Consider the following 20976-nt stretch of genomic DNA (forward strand, 5'->3'; position numbering starts at 1 on the left):
CATGGGTACAAGCATAAGCTGCGCCAAGAACGAATCCGAGTCCACGCTGATACTGTGGGAATTACTGATCTTTTTTCACTGTACAACAGCTTAGTACGTACGCCCTGTCGCCTTGTTGGCCTCACAATCGAAGCTCAGTGAACAGCCACTGAACGTCCCTTTCGACATCCAGACTTACCTAAAGACTCGACCATTCCACACCACATACAACATGGCCTCGCAATTACTTCCTCTCGGTGAGTGAGAGAGCTCATGCTGGGCACCACTACTTAGGTATCCAAGAATAAGACAGCTAACGTGGTTTTTTTCCCCAGAGCTCATCGACAAGTGTGTTGGTTCCCGCATCTGGGTTGTCATGAAGGGAGACAAGGGCACGTTATGCCATCCTAGCTGTCCCTGCTGGATTTTGACTTATCGATGGATGTGCTGACTGATGATGGAATGAAAACAGAGTTCGCTGGCACTCTTGTTGGTTTCGATGACTACGTTAGTAAGTAGCGGGCCTCTCCTCACCATCCCCTGTCTTCATATCGTCCCACGGAGCCTTATGCTAACTCACTTTCAAATAGACATGGTTTTGGAGGACGTCACTGAGTTGTACGACGCGTCCTACTCTGGAAGTAGTTCATGAAGGACATTACTAACTTCACTCCTGCTCGATCAGCGACTACTCCGGCAACCACACCAAGTTGAAGAAGATCCTGTTGAACGGCAACAACATCTGCATGGTGGGTCATCATCGTCATCAAAGCTCGCGTTTACAAACAACTAACAGCTGTGCTCAGTTGATTCCCGGTGGTGAAGGCCCAATTGCGGCATCTGCCTGATTTGAAGGCTTGAGAGGATACATGAGGCATGGCCGCGTTAGGAAGAAGCAATCATCATCAGCATATCACGAAATACGAATGGACGTTTCTTTGCCCTCTGTCGGTCACTTCAAGAAGAAGTCAATAATAATAGGTAATTCAGACTGATTCCAAAACACCTCCAAGGAAATTGCTGCCATACACAGCTCACATGAGGTAGGTTGAACTATAATCCTCCATCATATTTCATACTGTTTGTTTGACCCGACTTGACCAAAAAAAATTATCTTAGGCTAGCACGATCAGCAGTTCCTCTTAACCTTAACCAAGCGCTTTTGGATCACCTCTTCAATTGAGAAACAAAGCAAGAAAATGGCTGCCTGTTGTTGCAACTCACCTGATCTAGGAGCACCAGCAACATTGAATATCCAAACCCACCCCACCACCCAACCAGCCGTCCTTGCTCTCTTCCACAACCCATAACTACCAAACCAACATTCAACCACCACCACACTTCAAATAGCCTTAGCATCCAAAATCTTGCTCTTACTCTCCTTCGCCTTGACCAGCTCCTCCACCCACTTGTCCACCTCCGCCAACGCCCTTCTGGGGTCCTTCTTGCGCCTCAACAGAAAGCCCTGGATCTCCGCCGGACTGAGGATCTGGGATGCCGGGATTCTCAGGGAAAACTCCCTGGCGATCTTTTGGAGTTCTTGTCTAGTTAGGGGGGTAATGTGGAGAGGGACGGGACTTTCCGTCTTTTCTTCTGCTGGTTCTTGTTGTTTCCCCTTGTCTTTGGCTGTCGCCGCGGCGGCGGCGGTGATGATGGGAACAAGAGGAGGAGCAGCGGCGTTGTCCTCTTCGCCAATGACGGTTGCGTCACTAGAGCAACTGCTGATGGAGGACTTGCGGAGGTTGTTGTCGTCGAGGAGTTTGAGATCAACGATCTTGGGGTCTATGGGGGGCTGTTGTTGTTTTTCTTCATCCTTCTCAGCGGTGGTGCCGGTGCCTGTGCCGGTGCCATCCGGGGACGCAACCCCCGTGTGAGGAGAATGACCGACTGGAGGCAATGTAGTAGCTGCCGATGTGGTGCTAGCTGTGACCTTATTCCCAACCTGGGTAAATGTCACTGTGGCTGGGTTCACCACATCGGCTTCGTACATCCTCTCAAATAGCTCCCTGACTTGTTCCTGCGTGGCGTTGAGGAAAGCAATCTGGATGTCGACCCTGCCCGGTCGAAGTAGTGCTTCGTCTAGCTTCTCTGGCTTGTTGGTTGTCATGATGAGCACGCGGCCTTCATGCGAGGCAACGCCGTCGATGGCGTTGAGTAAACCTGATAGCGAAATGCCCCGTTCTCGGTCATACGGAGACGGCCGTCTGCGACCGTACTGTCTCCGGACCAAGTCCAGGTTATGAAGTGTAGTGGCAGCGAACGTCTTCGACATCCTTTTCCTCTTCTGCTTTTTCTTGTGCTTCTTCTCTTTGGCCGTCATGGGCTTCTTCTTCTTGTCAGTAGTGCTGCTAGATTCTTGTTTCGTTATTTTCTCTCCAGTTTCTCTGGCATCATCTGCAGAAGAGGTGGGCTTCTCTTCGCCCTCAGGGGCAGCAGGTTTCTGTTTCTCCTTTTCAGGAGTGGTATTCTTTTCGTCAGTAACCGTCTCATCTGCCTTTTCCTCGTCATTGCCCTCTTTAAGCATCTCCTTCAAGGCAGCCAACTTCTCCGCCACTTCCTTCTCAAGAGCCTCCTGCTCTGCCGTCACCTGCTTTCCCTTCCCTTTCCTCTTCTTCCTCGCCAACTTTCCCTCCAAAAATATCACCTCCAGTGCCCTCTTCTTCTCACTCATCAAATAATCATCATCACTATCACTACTCCCACCTGCATCACTACCACTACTCTCACTACTACTACTACTCTCCTCATCCGTCTCATCCTTTCTATTCACCAATCCCGCCGTATCAATATCCTCCAACAGCACCACACACCGTCTCGGCAGATTCGTAAACAACATCCCCAGATCGTCCTCCGTCAGATTCTGATCCAACAACGAAATCACAAAGATATCCAGCCCAAACACCCCCGCCAGCGCAAAACTCAAGCTCGTCTTGCCCGTCCCCGGCGGGCCATGAAACAGGTACCCCCTGCGCAACGGAATGCCCCGCTCGCCATACCACTGCGCCGTGTCCCTGTGCAGATACTCGTTCATATCCTGCAACACCATCAGCTTTTGCTTCTCGTCCAGCACCACCGTGTCCATGGGCCGGATGGGCCGATCGGCCACTTCCGTCCAGACATGGCGGCCGCCGTAGATGCGCATCTCGGGCCGCGCCGGACGGCGCACCACGGTCGTGGCCGCCTGGCGGTTGTGGTTCCATTCTTTGGTGAACTGGATAAAGTGCTTGATGGGCCCGGCGGAGAAGCCGACGCAGGTGATGACGAGGTTCTCCTCGCGACGCATCGAAAGACCCCGCCACTCGGACTGGTGCGCAATGTTGGAGCGCGTCCGGTTGAGCCAGAAGTAGGTGCCGGCGAAGGTGAAGGTGTAGGGCACGTTGACGGCGGGGAGGAAGCGAGGGGGTTTTTGGTGCTTGTGCGTGGAGAAGTTGAGGCAGGCTTCGCCGTTGGGGAGGATGGTGGGGGCTTGTTTTTTCTTGTTTTTGGCGGCGGCGGCGGCGGTGGTGTTGGAAGGGTCTGTGGTGTTATTGGTAGTGCTGGTGCTGGTGCTGACGGAAGTGGCCGAGGTGGTAATGGCGGTTTTGACAGCGGCAGCTCCGGCAGCGGCAGCGGCTCCGGCCTCGTCGTCTTCGTCATGGTCGTCGGCGCTGCCGGCTATGGTGTCGGCTTGAAGGAAGCGTGTCTTGGCTGAGTTGGGCTGGACGGCGACCCAACGCATGATGTGGATGAAGATCGGGTCGTCGTCACCGACTTCGACTCTGGCGGTGAACCAGTTGCAGATGATGTCTTCGACCAGCAGCATTTTTACCTCGGACCAGAGTCTTTTGGCGGCCCATACGATAGGACCCAGGGATAGGAGGATTGTGGGATCGAAGCCGAGCCAGCTGGTGATTGCTCGGTGACAGGACACCAGGAAGTCTCTGACGGCCGGTGGAAGGTACATGTCCAGCATGGGGCTGAGGCTCGCCAGGAGGTTGTCAGGCAGTAACATTGTTGGGGCCTGGGTAGTATCGTTGATGGTGGTTGTGGTGATGTTGATGGCCTCGCCACTGTCGGTAGAGGCATCTACCAGCGTGGAGAGTACCCATATCATGAGCATGTGACAGTCCATGTTGACGAAAGAACGACAATACGATGATCAACGAGGTGATGTTGTATGCAGTCATAGACGATACAGTCCGTCAGAATATGTTCATGAAGTCGTTGGGCGCTAGTGACCTTATACCTCCTCCTTCCTGCTTCATCACCAGACACCTCGTGATGGCCTGGAGAGGGGGCAATAGCTGATAGTGGAGCAGCTGAAACTTGATTTCCTGAAAGAGAAGGAGCGGGAGTAGATATTCAGCCTTGTCGGTAGGCCTTCTTGCTAGGTAGTCCATACACCATACATGTTGGCAAATTATCGTAACGATCAAGGAGGACATGGGAGGGGAGCTGCCATCACCCACCCAACCCTTGTTACCAATCATGCGGTACCGTGCGAGGTAAAAGAAGAGTGGGCTATCCTCCAAGTATTCCCTCTGTCCAACGCTCTCTTCACGTTTCAAGTTCCACAACAACAAACGTGTATCACTGTCTGGATTACGCTCCCCAAAGCCTGAAGGAGGACATCCAAGGAAAGCAAAGTGTAGGAGGGACTAACAGACAAACATCTGATGAAGCACATGCTTGCATGTCTCGGTTCTGCTTAGGCTCCAGCTTTGAATGTGATGTTTGTGCGTGTCCTCTTGATGCCAATAGGACACAAAGTTGGATTACTGGTGTTTTGGCAGCCAAGCTCCAAGGTAGCTCAGCATAGCAAGGCAGCTATCCAGCGTCCCATGTCGTTATCCATCACAGTCTTTGCCCCTCATACATGTTGCCGCATTTCCTTGCTTGTCGGGATAGAAAAGTTCCGTTATTATTTCTCTGTTCCCAGGAAAAAACTAAGAGACACAACAGGGGCCTAGCCTCATCTATGAACGGGAACCAGTCTTCCGTGAGAAGGCCCGTCGGGAAGATAACCACAAGCAGGCAGCCGGAAGTAGCGTACGGGGTCAAAGGAGACCATGACATGAGAGATGCTGTTTTCCTCTCTGTCTCGGCTGGGCTTCTGGAGTTATGAAAGCACTTCTGGAAACATCTGCTCTTTTCTCACCGAAGAGAGTCAAAAGTCCAATAATGCTGGCCCTTCTCTGTGAGATTGGTCCATCGGGTCCACGACCCGATATGTTCCTTGGCTCAGTGAAAGGTTGCACGCTGGCCGCGTACTTCATGGTGTAGATGCTTTTCTTGTATGAGGCTTGCTCATCTGTACATGGGTCAGTTTGGAAAGTTTGCTTGGCCAATGCAGTTGTTTCCTTGAACAACATGTCACAGGGCCGGCGGATGGCCAAAATTCTAATCTACCTAGGACTTAAAAGTAGTACAATCGTTACTACCCCGCGCTACAAGGAACTAACGTTGACGAACGGTTGCTCTCTTGTGCCGAGAGCCTCAGCTTCGTCGTTTTGGTTAAACGCGGTCGAGGTAGGGTGCCACGAACGTACATCTTTGTTTGGCTTCGCAGAGCCTCAAGCTGTATAAGCCTAGTTTGTTGACAGGGGGTTTGGCTTTGCGGCTGGGAAGGTATGATCAAAGAGCTCCGAAGCGACCCAATAATGATTCCTTATACTAAGATATCATATGTACACTATGGCGCAAGCTTGTCTCAAACCGGTTCATGTAACCTTGAGGATGAGGCTTAAAATGAAAATCAACTCCGTTTTCGTATTTCCCGCTGTTTCTCCAGCAAAATAATTCGTGTGTTTTTGCTGATCCAGAATTATCTTACTGTGATCCACAGAAAGGGAAACTCGGTGACAAAGAAGTGATGTCAACGGGTGATCGATTCTGGACTTCCTGTTTGAAGCACTGTGATTAGCCATTGAGGATCATCCTGTCTTGGCCTTACGCCCACGTACATAGTATAGCAAGTGTACAAGCTCCGCAATCACTCAATAGGGCATAGTAGGTCGCACTTCAGGCTGGGCTGTTGACTTGAAATCTAGGTCATAAACCTACCCAACAGCATGCTCAATGGTGCAAGGGCACACGGGTGTGCAGTGTCCCTGGCTGGTGTTGAACACGTCAACTTGTGTTAGACGGTCTTTCTGAGTCCAAAGAGTTAGATTCCGTTTTAGCCAAAGATGTTCGTTGATGGAAGATACACCACCTTCTAGAAAATATATTTGCTGTTCCCTATGTTTTCCTATCCCATCCCGCAGATCCCTTTGTTTCCGTTTCCCCAGCCCAAGGCACGCCCAGCTCTAATTGACAAACTTGCCAATATCCTCTTTCTTCAGACCATGGACCAAGGATTCGTCTGTAACCAAATGACTTTTATCCAATCCATGCCGAGGAGACACCGTGTCTGCCACCTGGTCATTTGTCTTCTGCTCCTTTTCGTTGGACCTGTGTTCGGAAACATCTTTCACCTCCTTGTCATCGTCTGCGGCACCAACTGAAGCGACGTCCGTCGTACTCGCTAGGTCCCCTGCTTCAGACACATTGCCTGAATGCGGCTCTGTCCTCCACAAGTGCGCCCCAGCCTCCTTCAGCAATTTCACATTCTCCACGTTACCCATCTTTTCTGCAAGATAAAGAGGTGTGTGGTTTGCATAGTTACGTGGATGTACACTAGCACCACGAATCAGCAACTCGTGAAGAACATCTGGATTGGGCCCAACCGCGGCAAGATGCACGGGGGTGTTGCCGACGTAATCAGCCCTCTTGAGGAGCTGATGGTTGAACTCGTCACCCTCAAGGATTTCGCGAACAGTCCGTAGATCCCCGTTGCGGATGGCGTAGCCAAGAGCCGTGAAAGCGGTGTCTGATCAATGATTAGCTGATGTCGAAAAAGGGTGGCTCATTGAAGGAGCCTTGTACATACCTGCAGCAGGCAGCCATGCCATAGCCGAGTCGATGCTCCCCGCGGGGTGCGAGAAAGAGGGCGTTGCCATTTCTGTCATCTCCCCACGTAGCGATTGCGACATCCTTGCTGTAATCTCAGAGTAGGTAAGGTTTGGCAGAGCCAGGAGATAGGATAGCTTCGTCAGAGCCGCTTCGGTAGTCAGATCATGGCCAAATACCACGCCTGCTCTTCCCAGTACGGTTCCGGGGGCATAGAGTGGCGAGACGAAGCCATTTGTGCATTGGCTCACGTTGACAATGACAGTTCCACGGTCAATTGCTTCCTTGATGACCTTGGTCAGACTGCCATCAACGCCGCCCGGTGCATTGCCCATGCCGAACGTCTCGAGAATCAAACCACGGAGGTCTGGAACCTTTAAAACGGATTCGATCATCTCAGGCTTGATTCCGGGAAAGATACGTAAACAAGCCACATGTGCGGTGTCGAGATATTTTGTCACTTGAAATTCGGCAATTTGAGTGGGCCGTCGAATCAGCGCCCAATTAACATCCACTCCTAGACTTGTGACCTTGGCCAGCGGATCGCAGTTAGGGCTGTCGAATGCCTCGAAGGAGGAAGCCGATACCTTGGTCGTCCTGTTGCCGCGGTACAAGGTGTGGTGGAAGAAGAGGCAGACTTCGGGGATAACGAAAGTTCCCGCGATGATGAGCGAGCCAAGAAGGTTGTCAACTGCGTCAGACTGGAGAGCAAAGATGGAGGCTTGCGACCCTGTAAGGATGACCGGCTTCCCGAGATCCGACATCATGAAAGAAAGGGCTGATGCCGTGTATGCTAGGGAATCGGTTCCATGCAACACCACGAAGCCGTCGAACATGTGGTAGTTCTCCTTGATAGTAAGCGCGATCTCGGTCCATCCCATGGAAGAAATAGAACTCGAGTCGAGCAAGGGGGTAAACTCAAGGATGCCATAACGAATATGACGAGAATACGCGCTGACTGGTGTTCTCAGGCTGTCCAACGTCAATTTAGCCCCGTTCTTGTATGCCCGAAGCTGAACTGCACTTGGTCAGTAAGGGCTTCCATCCAGTGTAGATTCACAAGCAAATTACCATTCGGAGCGGTAGGGTCGTTGAACGAAGGGCGAGGAGCCATGGCGTTCTTCAAGAAGCCCGTCATGGGAACCAGACCATCTGCAGACGGTTGCATGCATATTGTACCGCCGGTCATGATGATGAGCACCCTTGACTCGGGGTAGTGAGACTCGGGGTTCTTCCCCTCGAACGAAACCTGACCCATTGTGTCGATAGGGCGTTAATTGTCGAATCTGGCACTGCCTCTTGTTGTTCGACTTTCGGGAAACTTTTGACGTAGTCGACTTTGCCCCAGTGGCTACCTTTGAATTTATATAAGGAAGAAAAAAAAAGGACCCTTGACGCACCGGTGGCCGGAGACACCTCGGCCGATGATCCGACCATAAAGATTTTTGTTAGTCAAGCAATTCCAGGCCTGTTTGACCAGCGTCACACCTCCACCCAACTTAAAAATAACAACCACACTCTTTCAACGAAGACGAGCAACGGAGGCGGTGACACAGTCCAGATGGTTCGGTTCAATATGAGCAAACAGAAATAGAGATATCACGGTCTGGAAGCTCCCAGAAAAAGAGGCGGTCTCGGGATCAAACAGTGCACCCACTCAAAGTGCCTGGTCAAAGGCAACGAAGCTCGAAATAGGTGGCAGAAGGAGAAACCAGGCGAAGATCTCGACTTCATTCACACCTTTCGAGAAAGCTTAGGCCCAACTTGGACGTGCGACTACTCGTGAGAAGACCAGTCAACAAAGAAATTGACGGCTACAGAAGGTTGACGCAAAGGATGTTGAAAATAAGCCCAGTCATGTGCCATGGGACGGTGAAGTCTGTTACTTAACAGAAAGTCAAGGTCCGAGCCCGACTGGGTAAAGAGGAACCGGATCCGCAGACTAGCGACGTCTCCAGAACTGAAGGTATGTACCATAGTACACTACAGGTGTGAAGCTGACGCCCCAGCATCCTAGCGTAGCCGCGACACTGGGGGGTTATTCATCAATACGAGCCCGACTTCGGACCTACATTTTGGCAAGTGACCCAGCAGGCCAATCCAGCGCCGACAAGACGTCCTCAGTAGAAAACTCGTCAGATTGACCAATCAGCGAGTGATCGCGACGAATAACGTGAGATGGCGTCTTTTGCACAGCATATGTATATGAAAGTGAGTGTGTTTAAGAAAGCCTGAAGGAGAATAAAGAATGCGAAAGAGTGGACAAGAATGGAAAGAGCGTGAAAACCTGAAGGAAAAGGGGACTGTGGGAGGAGGAAAAATACCCACTACCTACCTACCTACCTACTTCTACCTGTGGGTAAGTAAGTAGGTAGTCAAGTTTTTGCTTGCGTCGATGAGATGCCCTCATGGCCCGGCGATGAAGCTCCTTCCGCTTTGAACACGGCGCCCATTACGGTAAGTAGGTACCTCAGGAGGAAGGCACCGTCAGCATCACCAACACATTTTGTACTTATTCTGCGGCTCTAGTACAAGCACATGGATGTACCTACTACCATAGTAGCACAGCAGGTAATTTGGCCTAGGCGGTTACCCTACGTACGTTGATAGTCGCGATGAGTTAGTACTTCACAATGAAGTCGTCAGGTACATCTTAAGGTACCTCTACCTATCTAGGTAGAGTTGCAGGAAGGGCCTGGCTCGGTACAGTAAAATTAGCTGCTTTCCGACTTGAAAGCGTTAATTGCCCATCTCAATCCTCGTCAACGCAACTTAACTTCCAGGTTCCTCCTCCAAAGCCACCATCGGGTAAAAGACATGGAGCCTGGACAACTTGAACAAGCCCGGGACATTGTGGCTGGTCTTCGTAGAGTGTCTGGAGACGCGTCCATTCTCGGCCGCCGACAGCCTGCGTCGCCCTTTGTCTAGTTACGATACTGATGGTCACAAACCTTCCGGTCCCCTTCGGTGCATAGAAGGACAAGCCAGCCGGGATTCATGCCCCGATCGATGGTGGTGGATACGTACTGGCGGCCCGCCGCTAACAGACAGCGCTATAGAAATTGATCTTCGCCCTATTTGAGTTTGGCTCAGTGAGCTGCAGGACCCCTGGACCAAAACTCAATGGAACAGTTACACGGCTGAACGGTGGGGTCTATCAGATGAACCTCCACTAGGTAACGAAGTGGAAGCTAATCTTGAGTTACACTACTGTGAAGGAACCCCGCAGTGAACCGCAAAGGTACTCACCCAGGGTCCGCTGCCCTGCGTCACAGAACGCGCCTGCCGAAGCATGAAACAGGACTAGGCGATCGACAGAGGGCAACCACATTTTCTTTTTCTTCTCCGAGGGCAAGATTTCCTTTACGCGTTCTTTCTTTCGTTTGTTTTTTGCTGAAGTAGATGTAACGTCTTGGAGTATCACCACGCGCAAAAACTTCAAGAACAACCAAGCAGCATGGCTTCCCCGGCAGAAACCTCCGTGACTTACGAGGAGTTGCGCGATCTCGAGAACGAATTCGAAGATGTCGAGACCGAGATTAGTAAGTCTGCTTTTCTACCTACATGTTCCTCGTCTTCCCACCATTCTTGTCGCTTTCTTGTGTTTGCATATCGCTCATCACTAACATGTCTCATCTGAAAGTCCGCCAGCAGGTCCAGCTGTCCCGCCCCCTCTACGAGAAGCGCGAGAAGGTCGTAGCCCAGATCCCCAACTTTTGGCCCTTGGTTTTCGAGCAGGCGCCACAAGACATTGACGAGTATATCCAACCCCAAGACTCCGCCCTCTTGCTATCGTCTCTCGTGTCCTTTTCTGTCTCCCACTTCGAAATCGAGAATGGCGGCTCCGGAGACCCCCGCAGCGTCCTCTTCCGTTTCGAATTTGCCGAAAACGAGTACTTCGAGGACAAGGTGCTGGAAAAGAAGTTCTGGTCGCGCAGGAGCAAGGGCGGTTGGACAGGCTTGGTCAGCGAGCCGGTGAACATCAAGTGGAAGAAGGGCAAGGATCTTACGAGTGGCCTGCTCGGCTTGGTCAACGCCGTCTGGGAAGAGGAGAAGGCTGCTGGCAAGCATTGGTCCACCGTCAAGGGTGAGGATTTCACGGACAAGCAAAAGGAACTTAAAAGCCAGATCGAGAAAATTGGGCTCGGAGGCCTTAGCTTCTTTGCCTGGTTCGGCTACAGGGGCAGGAGAGTATCTGCCGAGGAAAACAAGGCAGCCATTGAAAAGCTTCAAGAAAAGCGACAAGCCAGAAAGGCTGCCGCAGAGGCCGGTGAAAGCAAAAAGGAGGAGGATGAGGAAGATGACGAGGAAGAGGAGGAGGAGGAGGAGGATGAGATCGAGTTGGAGATCTTTCCGGATGGCGACAGCCTTGCACTTGCTCTCTCAGACGACCTGTGGCCCGGTGCTATCAAATACTTCAGTAAAAAACATCTATACCTTGCTCCCTGTTCATGCATTTTTTGCTAACACATCACAGCTCAAGCACAAGAACAGGAGTTGGCAAGCGACGACGACTTTGAAGATGACGATGACGATGATGTTGATGAGGACGATGAGGAGGACGATGCCGACGCCAGGCCGGCCAAGAAGCGCAAGGCGTAAACAGACAAAAGGAAAGACAACCCTTGGTGATATACGGTACTTTTGGCCTAGAAGCGCAGTGTCTTCTGTGACGATCTCGACGAATTGCAATATATTCACAGCTCAAGAAAATTGGCCATCGATTCGGACGGCTTGACAACAATAGAGATTATACTTGGATTACATCAGAGGTTTGGGTGCTGAATCGCATGCAGCATTGCAATCGAAGCTAGCCGCCAGGTTGACCCTTGACCTTTTCGGGTCCGATCAACGTCGTCCGGTCTTGGCGTGAAGTCCAGACTGCTTCAAAGGGCACCACAAGGATCACAATTTTAAACAACCATCGGCCTTTACTAATGGTGATCAATGACCAACATGCCAATATGGAAATTTATGGATGCTATGGATATGTTTGGATTTTTTCTTGGAATTTTTTAACGTGGATCTCTCTCTTCACAAATATTTTGGCGCTTGTGCTAACATCTGGTCACTACCACAACCCAGGTGTTTGACACATCTGCACGGTTCAGGGGTTTCCAAACACTGCCGGCGAGGGAGGTCTCAACTTTATGCCTTACTGTTTCACCCAACCATTTAGATTTCTGCGCGTTGATGAATGGAGACAAACGAACACGATTTTCATACAGAAACATAGCTATTCAATTGTGGCTGTGTTCTACTACTGTCAAAGCCCAGTTCAAGTCTTAGATTCCCTTGGCCTCGCCAAGCATGACAAATTACAGGGTTACTTTCTGGGGGAAAGAGGTCAACGCTCAAGCGCTTTACATACTGCACTAACGAATCGTACAGTATGGATAATTTGGATTTCCAAATTATTCAGATGAAGCCGTCTAATATCAAGAACTGGAGTCTCTTCAACTTTGCCACGTGCTTTCCCCCCTTCCACATGAGATTGAAGGCCAGAAAAAGGCATGGTTCTCATCGTTCTAGGGCACCAATTGTGTTCTTGAGAGGCTGCTATTTAAGCCCTTTGCACCACTTTCATCCTTTGTCAATCCCCCGACTCTGCCACTTTTGCCAATGTCTTGGCTCGACACGAACCCCCATCGTGATGGTTCGCCAAACCCAATTTCAGCCAATCTAAGTTCCAATCCGAGCTGTGGCTACGTCGTCATATTGCTCGCATTGCTATTCTTTCCAGCGTTCCTTGTTTTCAAAGTCTTGTCCGCATCCTTCGATCCGTCGACCAGAGTCTCCCTGATGATCAGTGTGAAAACGGTGTTAATACGCGGAATCTGAGCAGGTTGTTCTGACCCGGTTACATTTCTAGATCTCGTCCCTTCAAAATACAACCCGTCTAGACCGTCTCAGCGACCCAAACCCCGGCAGTGGTTCTGACACTATCATGTACACAGTATCCTTTCATCAAAAGCGTTTAGCCAGTACCACGCCAAGGGTTCTCTAGCGGCTCGGGGGTCCCTGTTGCCAGTGCTGGTCCTCATCGGTGTCTATTGTTGGTTACGTTCTGGCCTTGGCTTGTTGCCTTTGAGACCATTGTAATGCTTGGCTGTTTTGGACCCCCAAGTGTTGGGTTTGGGAGTGCTTGTTTCTTGTCTTGCTCCGCGTGGTTCCGTTCGCTTGGCACAGTCTGACTGACTTCCATCCTTTCATCCCATCATCGTCGTTCCAGTTCCTACTCTCGCTAGTCTCATTTTCTCTCCTGTTTTCACTGTCTTTCCAAGTAAACGACACACATACTCTGTGAAAAGAGTATGCGGCTCCTGTGATTATTGCCAGCGTACCAACTTCTTGCGTGAAGGCTTTTGCTCATCGTCCCTCGTTTCAGCGCCCCTCCCGTCCTTCGTTATACGCTCCAGTGATCTCGTCGTCCCTCGTTCTCTCGGTTCCCCCCTCTCCGCCATGAGGTGGAATGTTGCGGTCTGTGGCCTGATGGGCCTGCTCGCTCAGTCTGCGACAGCCATCACCATGGACATCGACGATACCCGTAAGGATCCTGACTGAACACCCCCCTTCGTTCGCGCTCGCGCCTACTAACACGGGCGTGGATCAGAATCGGTCAAGGATGCCGCCGCTACGATAGCATACGGAATGCTGAAATACTACACGGGAAACAACACCGGCGACACACCCGGAAACTTGCCGGACCCTTACTACTGGTGGGAAGCAGGCGCAATGTTTGGCGCAATGGTCGATTATTGGTGGGTTACAGGCGACACATCTTATGTGGAAGTGACGACACAGGCGATTGTACACCAAGCAGGCGATGCCCGAGATTTCAACCCCGCCAACCAGTCCCGAACATCATCCAACGACGACGTAGGCTTTTGGACTATCACGGCCATGATGGCGGCCGAGGACGCGTTTCCAGACCCACCTCCGGACCAGCCGCAATGGCTGGCGCTCGTCCAGGCCGTTTTTAACCAGATGGCTTCGCGCTGGGACGACTTGAACTGCGGCGGAGGTCTCAGATGGGCTATCAACGACTTTCAGACGGGCAAAGATTATAAAAACTCGTAAGTGGAAGGGAAAGCCAAGGAAGAGGCACTCGTGATACTTTGCTTGGGATCTCTTTGGAATGTTTCGTCATTCTATAACGACCTTTCCTGTGTCGGCATACTGACTTTCCCTCCCCTCCCCCAGTATTTCCAACGGCATCTTCTTCAACCTCGGCGCACGTCTTGCGCGCTTTACAGGCAACAGCTCCTACGGCGAATGGGCCTCGCGCACCTGGGATTGGGAACGCTCCATCAACCTGATCACGGACGAATACGACGTCAAAGACGGTGCCCACTTCGACGTGACAACACACGTATGCCGCAACGACTCCGGGCCCCACGTATGGTCTTACAACATCGGCGTCTTCCTCCAAGGCGCGGCCTTCATGTACAACGTCTCGACGGGCGCCGAGCAAGAGACGTGGAAAACCCGCGTGGACGGCCTGTTGGGGGCCGTCGAGGCCAAGTTCCTGACCAACGACACCAAGATCATCAAGGAATGGTACTGCGAATCGGGATTTTCGGACCGCGGACACCCGTACCAGTGCAACATTGACCAGCAGACGTTCAAGGGCTATTTGCTGCGGTGGCTCTCATCAACTTCGCAAGTCGCGCCCTACACGTACGAACGCATCAATCCCTGGATACGCGCAACCGCCGCCGCCGCCGTCGCGACTTGTACGGGGCCCGTCGGGGCGGCAGCACCGCAAGTAGACAGCGGTGGCATCCAACCAGGCTTCAAGGGCATCGACGGGACCGCGTGCGGGTTCAAGTGGACGCAGACGTTTGACGGGTGGGCGGGTGTGGGCGCGCAGATGAACGCTTTGTCGGCTGTCATGTATACCTTGACGCATAAGGGGGTGGGCAAGGCGGCCAAGGGACCCGTCACGACGGCGCAGGGCGGCACGTCCAAGGGTGATCCCGGAGCAGGTGTGACGGATCCGGCGTCGAGAGGAGGGTTGGCGGCGCTGAAGCCCATCACCATGGCGGATCGGGTTGGTGCGGGCATCGTGACGGCGATTTTGGCTATTAGCATTGTGGGCGGGAGTGTGTTTTTGACTATCTAAGCAGCCGGGCGTTGTTGGGCTCAGCCGGTGTGGGGAAATATCATGATTTTTTTTTTTTTTTTGGGTGTTTGATAAATGGGCACGCAATATAGGCCTCTTTCTTCAATTCCCCCCATCAGTTCCTTGTTTTGTTTAAAACACTGCTTCAAAGCTTTACTGCAGCGTTGGGAGGCTTTGCGTGATGGTGTGAAGACCGATACTTTTCTGCCTTTTGTTCATTCTTAGCTTCCACCATTGTCCAGAACAGCATGATGCAAGTAAGGCATTCGGCGTTAATTTTGAGCGTACCTCGAGCAACCATTCTCGGAACCTTGTGACTTGAGTGTTGTTCATCGCACCACGCGTCGTTCGATCTTCCGTTCGGAATTGGAGCTGATGGTCCTGTTGGGTGTGCTACAAGTAGAGTCAAAGGTTCAAAGTAGACAGTGAGCTTCTCGGTAACGACGTAAATAAGGGGGAAGAGATTCAAGTTGTTGATGCTTTTCCGAGGAGCAGCTTCAAGTCCATCATCATGGATAACAGATCTGATCACACAAGATTGGACATTTTGTAACACTTTCCTAGTCTATCTATCTCTTCGTCTATAATAAGCAGGAGTATCATACTCTGGCACTACCTCAAATTCATGTCCATACTTTTGACACAAGTCCACAGCACAACCGGCACGACCACATTATCATTACCTCCTGTCAACACCGCCTCTGTGAGCGATGCCATGCAAGCACATACCGCCGTCTTCACCACCGTCGCCGACCACGATGCCTTTGGCAATTGAGACAAGGCTTCCCATAACTTCCCGATTATATCCATCGCCAGCTCGCCGACACCCGCGGCCGCACCCTCGCTCGATCCAAAGCCATCATTAAGTTCCGCTTCCCGGGCAACCGTAGAAAGCATGCCGACAGTCGAGGGCCAGCCCCCAACAAACAGCCAAACATTAGCCGTCATCAACCCCACAAACACCGCTGTCGCGAACGCAATGCTTCCCTCAATGCTCTTGCCGCCTCCCCAGAGCCACTTTCTGTGACCCCATCTCCTTCCGATCAGCGAAGCTGCCGCATCGCCTAGTCCCACGCATACGACTCCGGCGACCATGCTAATGTCACGGAGCGGGACCTCCCATCCTGCTAAGGGGCCTTCTCCGATGCGCGGCAATGCGGCTAAGCTGAGCCATAGAGGGATGGCGCATCCGATAAGGAGGAAGATGTGCGAGATTACGACGGGGCCGCGTAGGTCTCTTCCGTCGACGTATGGGGTAAGGAACTGGGCTATAGGCGTAGACAAAGGGGGGAGCTGGCTGGCCCGGAGAAGGTCAACCAGAAGGAAGATGGCGAGAACGATCGACAAAGCCAGAGCGATGTAGGTTGGGTCAATGAAGATGGTAGGCAAGAACATGGCGACCATCATAAAATGAAAGACCTTCCGACGTGTATCAACCTCGTAAAAAGGCGACAGGCGGAACACGACGGCGAGGCCGATTATGATGATGACTAGCCAGTAGCCGCTGAGGAGGAGACGGGTATTCGCTTCTCCGAAGACAGACTGCCGGACCAACTGAACCCAGCCGCCCAAGGCGCCGGAAGCCTCACCATCGGCTCGTATCGGGAGGCAAATCCATCTTTCAAGACCCGCCTTGACGACTTCGAGCCTGAACTCAGGAATGTCGCCAAATAGATAACCAAGCGCCCACCCCACGGGCTCTTGTCCAGCCAGAGCGTATCGTCCCACACATTCTCGAACGCCAACCAAAATGACGACCAGTATGCAAGCGTAGACCCAGCCGGCGTACAACCACTTCCTTACAGCAGCTTGTCCTTGTGTCAAGGAAAAGAAGGCGCGTACACTGGAGGAGGCAGAGCGCTTCCGGCGACCCGAAGGAGTGGTTTGGGACCGAACAATGCTGGTGATTCTACCCAGAGAAGGCAATGTATGCCTTCGTGAGGAGGGCTGCTGAGGCGATGGTGGCTCCTGCACATCAAAGCGAACATCCGCGCCATTAGCTTGACGAAGTGAGTTCTCTTCAGCGCTGGTGATGCTCTCCTCCCTTGTCCTTCCTTTCAAGAAGCTCAAATCCCAGGAAGGAGTTGCGGAGCTTCGGTTGCGATTATGGCCCGAAACCACATGATCGGAGTCACTTAATACCTCCTCGTTGTCAGTTTTACCATCATAGTATGTACGTTTGGCGGCTCTGAAGAACTTCCAGAATCCAGATGTACTTCCAGACTTGGAGACAGAAGGACGTTTGAAGCGCCACTTTGGTACTCTAGCCAAAGAGATACCCCATTGGATGACTTTACCACATAGCGCGATAATGCCGAGACCGCCTCCCCAGAGAAGTGCCTTCAAAATAACGACCTGGGGAGATCGTGCCAGTAAAAGGACGTTAATGAGGGCCACGGAAAGTAATTGCAATTCTGCAATCAGCAGGCTAGTCGTGGTAAGTTGCTGCAAGAGCAAGCATAGCGTCTGGTGCAATGGATACAGCAAAGTCAGGATCTCGGGATCCGTAGCAGAGCCGCCCGCCACAAGGGGAATGCAAGATAGAAGCCACTGTGTAGAACTGAACTCTTCCCAGTATCCCGCGCCAGGTATCAACGGTCTTGGTAGCGAGCAGATGCTCAAAATCACGTTTGGCAACACAACACCCTCGACATTTGGTGCAACAAGAAGCGAGACGAACAGCGGTATAAGCTGTGGGTATAACGCCGGAGCGGGATCGAAGGAAGTAGGGACGGAAAGAGGCAACTGGTTCGATGGGTTGCCTCGACGATATGCCCAAGCTACGAGCCTCAGCGGGTAAAGAGCAAGTAGTGTCGAAAATAGCCAGCCCAAGGCGGAGAGTTCTGGAGGAAACGTGTTAGCTGAGGTTATGACTGTAAAAGCAAAAGCTCAACGTACCTTTTCGATATGTTTGGATAAAGGGCTGCACATCATGGTTTGACGCTACCAGCACCCCCTGACAAGCAAGCAGCAGCACCTCGGCACCACGGCGAACAACTTCTTTCCTTCTACGAGCTCTCTCGGCTTCACTTCTTTTTAGTCGTATGGAAAAGCCAGATCTCGAGTTCAGGTCGGGGCCTCGTCCATTCTCGTCTGGCGCGTTGGGGGAAAGCAGGGGTGTTGATGTACCCGACAGCGGCTCGTTCTTCCCACGTAAGCCCTTGTGTGATCGGGTTTTGGGGGCCGGCAATCCCTTGAGGAAATGTTCATCGTCTGCTTCGGTACCGCTATCGCTCGCCGGGTTCGAGTTGTGGGCTGATGTAGGGGAGGGCTGACGCTGTGACAGAGCCACGGTCGCTGCTCGGTGTAAGAGTCGTTCGGAGGGCTCGAGGAGCTCGGAGCTCTGACGGCAGTAGGGTTTCGGTGTTCGTGTACCGATGGTAATGTCTTCTTCGGGGTCTTGCTGATCGTATTTGACGTCGGTTGCGTGGAGAGTCGGAGAGTGGGATGGGGCTGAAATTGGAGGTCGGAGATGCTCTGACATGGTCGAGGTTTTGAGCTTTGTGCTTCGTGGCTCGGGCCTCGGACTACATCGAACGGACTTCGGAAATGGCGAAGATGATGTGCTATGCCCGTCTGGTAGCCAATGGCTTGGATCGGTTGAATGGCGAGCTGTCGAAGTCGTGGTCGAAAGTGTTGTGTGGATGTTGATTGTTGGAGGGGACAAGAAAGTGTTTGGGGACCCTGAATTGCGGCAGTCACCTGTATTTCAGAGAGCTGTCAAGTGTGAAAGGCCACATAATTCGATGTCGAAATCTTTGACTAGACGGATAGCCTGACGCTAAGAATGGTATTTTCAAAGAGGGTTGGAATAATCTGTTGTTTCTGTCGTATATCGTCCACTTTTCTCTGATCTTTCCAGAAGCTATTCTACGCACACCCACAATCACATGAAAGAGAAATGGTCCAGCGAGGGGGAGGGGGGTACTGTAGCTTGGATGCGGTCCGGTCGTCGGTGGTTGGAGCCCAGCAGGCGGCATCCTGTTTCGAGTCCCACCTTAGGTTTTGGAAGGTTGACGATCCAGGAACACGGCGTGGGCGACAAGGTTCGGTGCCGGGCTTAGTGAAGCATGGGCCACTGTAGCGCCGCTGCAGTGTAGGCCGCCGCGACACTACATACCTTACCTACCTACCTCTACCCAGCCAGTCTTGCCAGTGCCGAGCCATGCAATCTTCAGCCACAGGGCATCCGCAGTTCGTGATCGGGCGATGTCAAAGACATCAGGTTGTGTCATGGATGGCGGTTGAGGCACCTCCACGGAGCCTGAGGTCAGATTCGTCACGTGTAAGAGGCCGGTTACCTATACTTGAGCCTTATTGCCCAGCAAGGTTTCATGATTGCCAATATCCCAGGAGAACCTAGAACGATCACATCACCCATCCCAACAACTCTCCTACCGCACTATGAGAGGTGTTATATACGTACCTCGACCCCGTGGGGTCGACTCGCTCTGGGGGACATCTCGTCTACTTGGCAGTAATGGGTGATTGCTGAAGTGGCTGCTGATGGCTTTCATGTCAGTCGATGACACCACGTTCGAGGCATCAGTTGCCGTCTCGAGACAGGGTCCGTATAATGGTTTAGTAAGAAAAATGATATTCAGGTTGTGATGACAACCTATGATGGCAACCTGGAAAGTCCAATGTCCCACACCGCACCTACAATATGGTAGATGTTCTTAAACCTGACCATCAGAAGGCCAAGCAGACCTTCGACGAAACATTTATAGACTCGGAGTGAACCGAGTAAGTACGCACTACCCTACAGTGCCTCAGCGCCTACCCTACCCTACCCCCGAGCGCCTAGCCGTATACGAGTAGCCGTCGACCGTCAATAATGGATGAACCGCCGTATTGGTTCCGACTTTTGAGGCGCTGTGGCCGGCCAATCGGAAGCCAACAGTGTGTCGCCGGCCGCGCCGTACTGTAGCCCCCGCCCCAAGGATCCGGGGTTCGGCGGCGGTGCTCTTCCGGAACTGAGCCGCCTGGGCCGACGACACTCGTCGCGATCGCTGGTGGTCGGCGCAGTGGAGCAGTGAATTATGCAAAGTCAGCGAAAGATTCTGGACAAGTCCTCACAAAACGAGATGGAATTGTTCGAGCCTCGGACGGGAGCCCAACATAACGGCGGTGCCCACTGCACTGAACAAAGCAGCACAGACACCCCGAACAAAATCAGTTGTCCGACAATGGAGACCTGTGATACAGCAAAGATCATGACGGGATTCATCAGTCGCCCAAGGGTCCCAAGGAAAGAGGATGTCATTGGATAGTATGTATAGGTAGGTGATAACACGGTCTGTAATGACCTCGTACCAGGAGTTTTTTACGTGATACCACTTTGGTGGGCCGATGACGTTAACGACGGGCTTGCACACCCGACCGAGCTAGGAGCAGCAACAGTGGCAGGAACACTGCAATTTTCATACACTACACCCGCGCTCATCAACATCGGAATTGCTTCAAAAGTTTTGCCAACCGTGCCAGTCTCGCAAGTCTATACATAGTATGGACGGCTATCTACCACATCACTTGCAAAATGGGCACACCGCATATGTCAGACTGGACTGTTCATCTGTGGGGTTCAAGTCAAGATAGGAGCTTTGAGATGAGAGGTTGACAGTTCAATTCCGGCCATGCGGCAGCGGCCTTGGGATAAGGCCAATTTAGTGTAAGTAAAACAGTGTGGATGCGCGGTAGATCGGATAACACTTCGTTCAGCTTGTCAGCGCCCTCGCCGAACCAGAGCGGCGACGGAGCGACGACATGCAGCCATCCAGCCCCTCTGGTACCAACGAAAGGAAGAAAGAAAGGAAGGAAGGAAGGAAGAATACGTTCCCGTGTGAGGGGTCACCTACCAACTACACAACCTACCAACTACACAACAGAGTGCTTTTCGAAAAAATAAAAACGAAAAATGGCATGGCTGGGAAATTGGAAAC

At 52.1% G+C, this 20976-nt stretch overlaps 6 protein-coding genes across 10 annotated transcripts; 3 read left to right on the forward strand and 3 right to left on the reverse strand.

Moving 5' to 3' along the window:
• Positions 1-17: 17 nt before the first annotated feature.
• NCU03766 lies at positions 18-1307 on the forward strand. 2 transcript variants are annotated; one of them, XM_011396282.1, is made up of 7 exons: positions 18-93; positions 173-236; positions 315-371; positions 452-490; positions 570-597; positions 665-728; positions 786-983. In XM_011396282.1, exons 2-7 carry the CDS (start codon positions 212-214, stop codon positions 825-827), a joined length of 255 nt encoding a protein of 84 aa, XP_011394584.1. In that variant the 5' UTR covers positions 18-93; positions 173-211; the 3' UTR covers positions 828-983. The 2 variants fall into 2 exon arrangements, with proteins under 2 accessions (XP_011394584.1, XP_011394585.1); XM_011396283.1 differs by lacking the exon at positions 18-93 and adding an exon at positions 1099-1307 and having other exon boundaries at positions 98-236; positions 786-1022.
• A 14-nt stretch (positions 1308-1321) lies between these two features.
• NCU03767 (mitochondrial chaperone bcs1) lies at positions 1322-4090 on the reverse strand (the record flags this gene model as incomplete). Its single annotated transcript, XM_956020.3, has 1 exon — positions 1322-4090. The coding sequence occupies one exon, from the start codon at positions 4088-4090 to the stop codon at positions 1322-1324; it is 2769 nt and encodes a 922-aa protein (XP_961113.3).
• A 1497-nt stretch (positions 4091-5587) lies between these two features.
• On the reverse strand, positions 5588-8840 carry NCU03768 (lysophospholipase). 4 transcript variants are annotated; one of them, XM_011396284.1, is made up of 5 exons: positions 7981-8840; positions 6890-7927; positions 6173-6829; positions 5922-6106; positions 5588-5859 (listed from the first exon to the last, which is right to left on the reverse strand). In XM_011396284.1, exons 1-3 carry the CDS (start codon positions 8165-8167, stop codon positions 6267-6269), a joined length of 1788 nt encoding a protein of 595 aa, XP_011394586.1. In that variant the 5' UTR covers positions 8168-8840; the 3' UTR covers positions 5588-5859; positions 5922-6106; positions 6173-6266. The 4 variants fall into 4 exon arrangements, with proteins under 4 accessions (XP_011394586.1, XP_011394587.1, XP_011394589.1 ...); XM_011396285.1 differs by having other exon boundaries at positions 5922-6110; XM_011396287.1 differs by lacking the exon at positions 5588-5859 and having other exon boundaries at positions 5998-6322; positions 6412-6829; positions 7981-8419.
• A 1360-nt stretch (positions 8841-10200) lies between these two features.
• Positions 10201-12245, forward strand: naf-2 (nucleosome assembly factor-2). The gene is made up of 3 exons (XM_956022.2): positions 10201-10451; positions 10553-11329; positions 11387-12245. The coding sequence occupies exons 1-3, from the start codon at positions 10367-10369 to the stop codon at positions 11509-11511; spliced, it is 987 nt and encodes a 328-aa protein (XP_961115.1). The 5' UTR covers positions 10201-10366; the 3' UTR covers positions 11512-12245.
• Positions 12246-12968: 723 nt separating this feature from the next.
• gh76-7 (glycosyl hydrolase family 76-7) lies at positions 12969-15370 on the forward strand. The gene is made up of 3 exons (XM_956023.3): positions 12969-13456; positions 13523-13985; positions 14113-15370. The coding sequence occupies exons 1-3, from the start codon at positions 13372-13374 to the stop codon at positions 15032-15034; spliced, it is 1470 nt and encodes a 489-aa protein (XP_961116.1). The 5' UTR covers positions 12969-13371; the 3' UTR covers positions 15035-15370.
• A 195-nt stretch (positions 15371-15565) lies between these two features.
• On the reverse strand, positions 15566-19717 carry NCU03771 (phosphatidate cytidylyltransferase). Its single transcript, XM_956024.3, has 2 exons — positions 17933-19717; positions 15566-17877 (listed from the first exon to the last, which is right to left on the reverse strand). The coding sequence occupies exons 1-2, from the start codon at positions 18516-18518 to the stop codon at positions 15647-15649; spliced, it is 2817 nt and encodes a 938-aa protein (XP_961117.3). The 5' UTR covers positions 18519-19717; the 3' UTR covers positions 15566-15646.
• Positions 19718-20976: the final 1259 nt, after the last annotated feature.

The sequence above is a fragment of the Neurospora crassa genome, linkage group V (assembly GCF_000182925.2).
Source record: "Neurospora crassa OR74A linkage group V, whole genome shotgun sequence".
In the NCBI taxonomy this organism is placed as follows: domain Eukaryota; kingdom Fungi; phylum Ascomycota; class Sordariomycetes; order Sordariales; family Sordariaceae; genus Neurospora; species Neurospora crassa.

Bases quoted from the DNA above. Each gene is read 5' to 3' on its own strand.
- NCU03768 (XM_011396284.1), bottom strand. From the start codon at position 8,167: ATGGGTCAGGTTTCGTTCGAGGGGAAGAACCCCGAGTCTCACTACCCC. The intron at 7,928-7,980 runs GTAATTTGCTTG...GACCAAGTGCAG, and splicing joins CGACCCTACCGCTCCGAATG to TTCAGCTTCGGGCATACAAG. The intron at 6,830-6,889 runs GTATGTACAAGG...ATCATTGATCAG, and splicing joins GGCATGGCTGCCTGCTGCAG to ACACCGCTTTCACGGCTCTT.
- NCU03766 (XM_011396282.1), top strand. From the start codon at position 212: ATGGCCTCGCAATTACTTCCTCTCG. The intron at 598-664 runs GTACGACGCGTC...CTGCTCGATCAG, and splicing joins TTGGAGGACGTCACTGAGTT to CGACTACTCCGGCAACCACA. The intron at 729-785 runs GTGGGTCATCAT...AGCTGTGCTCAG, and splicing joins ACGGCAACAACATCTGCATG to TTGATTCCCGGTGGTGAAGG.
- gh76-7 (XM_956023.3), top strand. From the start codon at position 13,372: ATGAGGTGGAATGTTGCGGTCTGTGGCCTGATGGGCCTGCTCGCTCAG. The intron at 13,457-13,522 runs GTAAGGATCCTG...GGCGTGGATCAG, and splicing joins CATGGACATCGACGATACCC to AATCGGTCAAGGATGCCGCC. The intron at 13,986-14,112 runs GTAAGTGGAAGG...CCCCTCCCCCAG, and splicing joins GGCAAAGATTATAAAAACTC to TATTTCCAACGGCATCTTCT.
- naf-2 (XM_956022.2), top strand. From the start codon at position 10,367: ATGGCTTCCCCGGCAGAAACCTCCGTGACTTACGAGGAGTTGCGCGAT. The intron at 10,452-10,552 runs GTAAGTCTGCTT...CTCATCTGAAAG, and splicing joins AGATGTCGAGACCGAGATTA to TCCGCCAGCAGGTCCAGCTG. The intron at 11,330-11,386 runs GTAAAAAACATC...AACACATCACAG, and splicing joins CGGTGCTATCAAATACTTCA to CTCAAGCACAAGAACAGGAG.
- NCU03771 (XM_956024.3), bottom strand. From the start codon at position 18,518: ATGTCAGAGCATCTCCGACCTCCAATTTCAGCCCCATCCCACTCTCCG. The intron at 17,878-17,932 runs GTACGTTGAGCT...CGTTTCCTCCAG, and splicing joins TATCCAAACATATCGAAAAG to AACTCTCCGCCTTGGGCTGG.